Source organism: Kogia breviceps, chromosome 8 (genome assembly GCF_026419965.1).
Source record: "Kogia breviceps isolate mKogBre1 chromosome 8, mKogBre1 haplotype 1, whole genome shotgun sequence".
Taxonomy (NCBI): Eukaryota; Metazoa; Chordata; class Mammalia; order Artiodactyla; family Physeteridae; genus Kogia; species Kogia breviceps.
The window spans coordinates 632,977-640,438 of record NC_081317.1 but is presented as its reverse complement, the minus strand read 5'-3'; the positions used below and the strand labels follow the sequence as shown (position 1 = coordinate 640,438).

The 7,462-nt window shown below is 65.1% G+C and overlaps 1 protein-coding gene across 1 annotated transcript; it reads right to left on the bottom strand.

The window, feature by feature from the left end:
• Nucleotides 1–1,868: 1,868 nt before the first annotated feature.
• NRARP (NOTCH regulated ankyrin repeat protein) lies at nt 1,869–2,434 on the bottom strand. Its single transcript, XM_067040091.1, has one exon. The coding sequence runs from the start codon at nt 2,359–2,361 to the stop codon at nt 2,017–2,019; it is 345 nt and encodes a 114-aa protein (XP_066896192.1). The 5' UTR covers nt 2,362–2,434; the 3' UTR covers nt 1,869–2,016.
• Between the last annotated feature and the right edge of the window lie 5,028 nt (nt 2,435–7,462).

Here is a 7,462-nt window from a genome sequence, read left to right as displayed (position 1 = left end):
AGGTGCCCCACTCCCATGGCTGGAAGAAGGCAGGCGGGCCCTCACAAGTCCTGTGCGTGGCCACTGCGGTGCCTTTGAGCTGAGCCAAGAGGCAGCTTACCAGGCTCTGTCTTCAGGTGGAAACGAGCCAGGCGCTGCACAGCCGTCACCCGCAAACAGCGTGTTGCAGCCTGACCCTCGTCCAGGTGCCAAGCCCAAGAAGAACCAACAAACTTTTTTTTTAATATAAAAAGATCAATGAAAAATTTATTTATAAATTTTTCACGCTGGGCTACAAGTCTATATCGTACACTCAGGAATGTGCTGCAGACCTCATCCAGTTAAAAGCGATCACGCCGGGACCCATACACAGCTTCCATGTAAGCCTAGAAAGTCTTAACATTAATTAACATAATTAAAAAAGGTATTTGCATCTAGAAAAAATATACAGAAAAACTCCTTTTGGAGTAATCTGTGCCTCAGTTTCAATGTCTGCTTGTTTCACTGACATTATCAATATATTCTTCTCACACAAAGTTTTATAAAAAGCCACAGATGACTGCCCAAATCTGACCAGCCACGCACAAAGGGCCTCCACCCACCTGTGTCCTCAAGTGCTCCCCATTTTTGCACGAAGGGTCAGCAGCACTTCTACCCAGGGGAAGCCTCATTTAAATTTGAATAATTCAGTCTCCCTTTTATTTCTCAGGATCAAAACAACAAGGGGTGTGGGGTTGCATAGAAAATTGGAACCTCTGAAACCAGGAAGGGCGCCTTTCGGGACAGAAAGTGACGCAGAAGCACCGCCTCCGTCCTAGGTTCTCGCGCGGCCCCTCCCGGAGGCCCCTCCCCCGTGGCAGGATCTTCGGATTCGAATCGGGTCCTTGAAGCTCCGGGAGGCTGAAGAGGGGCAAAGCGGCCCTTCAGCTCACTCAGCAATTAGCACAAGAGATTCACAGTCTTATAGGCATTTTATAAAAATATAAATATGGGTACAGTTGCCTTCACAACGCTGGATACAACGCCCTTTAAAATTGGGTCTATAACCAAGATTCAAAAAATACACCTAAAACTTGGCTTAAAATATGTTAATATTTTATATTGTCATAAATGTTATGACATTTAATCGTGGCAAATCCATTTACTTTTTTAAAAAAAGTGTGCAATCGCCTGTTAACTATAATAGAACTCACTAGAAAAGGCTTGATCCCCACCCCACCCCCATCACCGCCACACCCGAGCACCCAGGCTCCCGCGGAAGCTTTGCAAACCGGCAGGCTTGGGGGATGGTGGCCTCTCACCGGACCAGGCGGAGGGAGGCCTGGGGCTTCCAAAACTCACGCGGAACTGTGTGTGTGAGTGTGAGAGAGAGGAGGGAAGGGAGGGCGGGGAGGCGGGGAGAGAGGTGAGGGAGAGAAGCCGGAGGGAGACGGAGCAGCGTGGGGAAACCATCAGGCCGGGCGGTATTTCAGTGCAACCAAGAAATGACAGACTCAAGTTTTTAGTTTTAAGACTAGAAAAAAAAAATGCATCTTCCCCCCCATAACCACATTGACCACGCGAAATATTTTCCAAACAAAAAAATCAGGCGCACAAACATCACCCACAAATATGCACACACGTGATAAATAGTTTAGAACCCCGGGAAGAGCAGAGCGTCGTCTCCGTCGCGCGTCGGCCACGGGTCCTTCCACCTTCAGGAGAACATTCTGAGCGGAGGATCCGGTGTCTCGGGATGCCGAACTTGCTGGTAGCGAGACTCAAATTTCAAAGGGGCTGGAGCCCGCGCCCTGCCCCCACCCGCGCGGCGGCGGGCGGGGCCGTGGGAAGCGCTCCGGCCGGTCCCCGGCGGCCGCGGGGGGCGCCGACCCCGGGCCGCGTGCGGGCGGGCGCGGCTCCCGTGGGCACCGACTTGCGCGCCGGACTTGTGGTGGCCGCGGGCGCCGAGGGCCGGGCGCACACCGAGGTAGTTGGAGGGAAGGTACAGCAGGGAGGACACGCGCGGGGCCCGCGCGCGGGTCGGGGTCCGGGCCGGCATCACCGGCCGCTGCCCGCGTACTTGGCCTTGGTGATGAGATAGAGCACGATGTCCTGGTGGCCACCGAACGCGGCGATGTGCAGCGCGCTCCAGCCGTCGCGGTTGGCCAGGCGGATGTCGGCGCCGAACTTGACCAGCAGCTTCACGACCTCCAGGTTGCCGTCGATGACCGACTGGTGCAGCGCCGTCTGGCCCTCGGGCCCGAACGAGTTCACGTTGAATTCGCAGTTGGTCATGTTCTGCAGCAGCGACTGCAGTTCCTGCGTGTTGCCCTTGCGCACGGCCTCCTGGAAGATGCGCTGCGTCTGCGGCGCCGAGCAGGTGGACAGCTCGGCCTGGCTCATGCTGCCGCCGGGCACTGGCCGCAGGCCGGGCCGGGGCTCAGCGCGGGCGGCGGCTTCGGCGCGGGCCCCCGGCTGCCTCGGGGCGCGCCGCGGCGCATGGAGGGCGCGGCGCCCCCGGGCCCCGCACGCCGCCGCTAGGCGCTCCGGGCAATGGGGGCCAGGGGCCGCCGCCGCGGGACCCCCGCCACATCCAGCCGCGCCCGGCGGGCGGGCGACGGGGGCGGGCGCTGCGCTCGCGGGGCCGGCCGGGCCGGGGCGGCGGCGCCGCGCGCTCCCGGTCCTTGCTCGCTCCGGCTGCGGCTCCCACGCGGCCCCCACGCGCCTCCCCACGCGCCGCTGCACTCGCCCGCCCGCCCGCCGCGCCTGGGCGACTTTTACCTCCTTTATATTTGCATAACAATAGGGCACCCGTGACGCGCGCGCCGGCGGCCCGCCGATTGGGCGGCGCCCGCGTTGGGGCGGGGCCGGGGCGGGGCGTGTCGGGGGCGTGTCGGGGGGGTGTGCAGCGCGGCAGGGGGCGCTGGTCGCCGGCCGCACGGGGCCGGGAGCCAGGTGGCCGTGGGGGGGGGCGGGGAGGGAGTCCGCGTCTCTACCGTCGTCCCGCCCACTCTCCCTCCGGCCACCCGGGGAATTCCAAGCTCCCTGTGAGGACAGACCAGGCCCGGCCCAGGGCCGAGCGCGACCCCGACCCGAGGGGAACCGAGGGCGGCCTCCCCTGGGTGGGTCTTCGCGGGCATTTCAGACTCGGGGGGCCTGGGTAGAGACCCCGGGTCTCGCCCTGCTCTCCTGGAGCGCTGGCCACGGACCCTCAGCGTTCCCAGCACCCCGGGCGCTCGCGGTGACAAGACCCACCAAGCCCGGCCCGCGGGACGCATTTCCACGAGGCTGACACCCCCACGAAGAGCTCGGGCGTGTGACCTCAGCCACGCGGGGCCCTCCCGCTCGAGGACGGCTCCCCTGGCGGCCCGGGTCACCCCGAGTTTGCTCCCTAACTTGACTGGCGTATGAGGAGCCAGGCCCTGAGGCTTCGGCCCTGCCCGGAGAAGCAGCAGGTCTGTGGGTGCGGAGGCCCGGGGCTGGGGGCCGTTTGGCAGTGGGGCTCCTCGGTGGGGGCCTGCCGCGCTCTCCTGCGCCACCCCCATCAGCACGAACGGGACCGGTAAGGCCTGGCCAGGTGAGCAGCCCCAGGGAAGGGGCCGATGCTGCTCTGAAAGAGAACTCTGAAATGACTCATTTCCAAACAGTAAACCCATCTTTTATTGACACTCTTACACTGCGGCCCCATTTCCTCGATAGGATTTAACAGTCTAGAGCTCTGCTGTGCTCGTTGGAAATTAAGGAGGAATGAATCTCGGAGCAGTAGGCCTGAGGCAGGCACTGGAATTCTTTCAGAGGCTGCTGGGAATTCCCGGGGAGGCAGCTCAGGGCCCCAGCTGGGGAGACCACCCCGTTAGGCCTTGTATGGGGACGAGCTCGGTGGGTGTCCGCCCCATGCCGTCCAGGCCTCGAGACTCACATGGGTGAGCGCTCACCTTGCTCCGTGACCTGGGAGGAGTTGTAGCCAAACCGAAGGAAACACTGGGCAAGACCTCAGGCCTGACCCTGGCTGACTCCCTTGGGGTCCTTCCAGTGGCCAGGCAGGGCTGCCCGAGCCCCTTGCTTAGGTCTTCCTGAGGCTGGTGGTCCAGCTGTCTGCTCAGACCTGCCCCACCCCCCGGGCCCCAGGAACTCTCCACTATGCAGGTGGGCAAGCCCGGGGCTGTGCTTGGCCTGGCCGTGGGTGTGACTGGGGTGCTGCTGCTACTGGGAGCCCCTCCCTTGCCCCGCTCATCCTGTGGGGACGTGTCCCTGGGCGCAGTAAGGGGGCCTGTATTAGTGGCTGCTGAATTGACCACCTTGCCGGTAGGGTCCCTGACCACCTCCCCAGCACCAGAGGCGAGGCATGGCTCAGAGGGAGGCCCAGCCGAGGCTGTCTGGGCTCTGTGCACCCAGGCCCACGTTCACCTCTGGGCGGGGACCCTTGGAGTGGAGAGGTGTGACCCTGGGCAAGGCCATGACCTGTTGGGCAACCGGCCCCTCCCGGGAGCAACACAGAGGGGAGGGAGCTCTGAGGACACGTCTGGGGCAGGACCTCCTTCCGGTCACGTTTGTGGTTTTTGTGTATCTGCCAGGGCCTGGCTGTGCCCAGGGCCGTCCCCAGAAGGTGGCAGGTTCACAGAGAAGCCCCAGCCCAGGTGGGCTGAGGCCCCCTGGCCTGGAGAAGAGCATCTGGAGACCCCGCTGGGTCCGGGAGCAGAGCCTGGGAGAAAAGTCCCATTGACACCCCTGGCGGGCGTCAGACAAAGGGCCCCTGTGAGCTCAGTGTGGGAACGCGAGGCCGCCACCTCGAGCCATGAAATCGTCGGCTCGGTGCCCCTGGCAGGGACGGTGTGGCTGGAGTGGCTACAGGAGCGTAGCCTGAGGTCGCTGCCCGCCCCACCCTTGCTTCGGAGCATGGGTCAGACAGGTATAGCCCCGGCTACCACCTGGGCCTCCCCCTCAACGCGCTGCTCGTCTGCGGGGCTGGGTGGTGGCCACCCTGTCCACGGGGGGCCGACAGAAGGCCCGCGGCTCCTGTCCCACCGTGGCTGAGGGCGATCCTGCTCGGGGTCGCTCTGGTCCACACCCCACGTGCCAGGAGCTGCCCTGTTCAAGGACAGGACAGGGAGAGGGACATGTGGGCCACGGGCCCACATGAAGCACTTGCTCACGTTTGCTGAAGGACACGTCCAAAAGGAGGACGTTTGTTCCAAATGCCTTGCGGGGGGAGGGGGGATGGGGGGAGGAGGCTCATCCCTGCCAGACCCAGTCCTGGGGCTCAGAGAAGCCCCCTCCCATGTGCGTGGCATTCCTTGGTGATGTGGTCACTTCCACAAACAGGCAAGGGGTTCACTGGCTCTGAAGGAGAAGCCCTCAACCTGGATCTGGGGGGCAGGCCCAAGCCTGACTACAAGGCTGGAGCCCTGTCCTCCTGGGAGCCGGCCCGGGGTGCCACCCTGGAAGGCCGTGGTGGGGCGGAGTCCAGGGCCGGAAAGGGCTCCCGGCTCCCTCTGGGGACCCCCCTCCTTTAGAGGCTCAGAGCAGTGGGTGGCGGGACACACCCAGGGACCCAGGCTGGGAAGGTCTGGGAGCGGCGGCCGGGAGAGGACAGTGTGGAAGGGGCGACGGCCAGAGCTGGGCCGAGGCCCGTGGCCACCTTAAAGCGCTCGGCAGGGGTGGGAGGGTGAACGGGCGGGCGGGCAGTGGGGGCGGGGCTTCCAGCTAATTCATTAAAATGTGTCGGGGAGCGTGGGAAAGAGGAGAGTGTTTCTTCCCAGCAGCCCAGACACCTGGTAGAAGGGCCGAGAGGATAGAGATCAAATAACAAACACTGAGCCCCGGGCCAGCGGCGGCCCGAGCAGAGGAAGGACGCCTGGGGCAGGAACTGCCGCAGACAATCGCTGCTGCAGCGGCAGGCCTGGCACCGGGGCCACAGCCCACCCTGTCGGCCTGGCGTCTGACCCCTGGCCCACAACGGGGCCTGAAGTGGTCACGGGGCAAGGAAGGCACTTCCCGATGGGCCAGGACCAGGGTGGGGGCTGGGGCCTAGGACGGGCTGGCAGTGAGCGAGCGAGCCCGGAGGGTCCCCGGACAGACGCAGCCAGTCTGGGCAGCAGCGGCGGGGGGTGGGGGTGGGGGGGGCGGGAAGCCCAGTTGGACGGGGCGGGCGTGGCGTGAGGACCAGGTCCCGGTCAGCTGTCCCCTCCTCTCCCTAGAGGGCTGCGCAGGGGGAAGGGCAGTGGAGCTGGGGCCGGACCTGCCTGGCGGGCCTGGAAGGACTCGGGCCTCGTCTCCCTGAGCCTGTGGTCCTGGCCTCTCCCTGGCTCCAGCCTCTGTCTGTCCAGGGCCGGCTGTGACACCAGGGCCTCGGGTCACAGAAGAGTCTCCAGGATGCAGCTGGGCTGGGGAGCGGGGCCGGCACCCCCGGCTGCTTCCTCTTAACCCTACGGGGGGAAGGAGTGTGGACGGGGCTGCCGTCCCAGGACAGGACGTGCGGCCGGAGGTCCCACTCTTGGAAGCAGCACCCCAGCCGCAGAGGGTCCCGGCCCCGGTGGGGGCCCACTCACCCTGGCACCCCTGCCCGCCCCTTCGGCTCAGTGGCCTCAGGGTGGAGGATGGCTGCGGTGGCAGAGCTGGCCCTCGCACACAGCCCACGTCCCTGGGCTGGCCTTCCTCTCTCCATCTGTGGGGCGACGCCCTGGCCCAGCAGGCCCCTGGGTTGCTGGGCAGCTGAGTGGGTCAGTGCCGGGCACCCAGGGAGGGGGGGCTGCACCCTGGGGGGCTCAGAGGCATTGGCCACCCTTGTGTGGTCAGGAACAGAGGGACGGGGCAGAGGCTGGCACGGCACCGCCCGTGCCCCGCGGGCCTGCAGATGTGCCCCGCCCTGGGGAGAGGTGGCACCCTCCCCGGCCCCCAGGCCCCGCCACTCCGAGTCTTCCGCCTGGCTCCTCAGCAAATCTGAGCTGGTTTCCGCCCCAGGGCAGGAAGGACAGGAAAGGGATGTGAGCCAGGGTGGGTGCGCATTCCTGGGGGTGAGCCAGGAGGAGGCAGGCGAGGGCAAGACGGGTCTGTGCCCAGGCCCTCTGCTCGCAGGAGCCCCGACCCGGCTCCACCGCCCGGCCCTGTGGGCCCTCTGGGTGTTGGCACTGGCTCTGAGCCTTAGTTTCCCTTAGGGGGGCGGGGGCAGCAGCTACTTCCTGCTGGTGGGAGAACGGAGGCTCAAACGCACATGTGCTCAGGGCCTCCAACACAGAGCCGACTGCTGGTCTCTCTCACGTGAGGAGGCCACCCAGCCCTGAGCCTGCGTGACGGAAAGAGCCCTGTGGGGACATGGCCCAGCTGGGGCCTGTTCCCTAGGAAGGCCCCCAGGACCCCCACCCGCGCTCACTGGAGTCTGAAGTGCCAGGAGGGTCTCGAGGGCGGCCCGGCTGGGTCCTGGGCCCGCTGCGGGGACTGAGTGGTGCAGGGTCCGGCACGTACCGCCACAGCAAATGGGTGGACCACGCAGCACACGGGGCCCAGC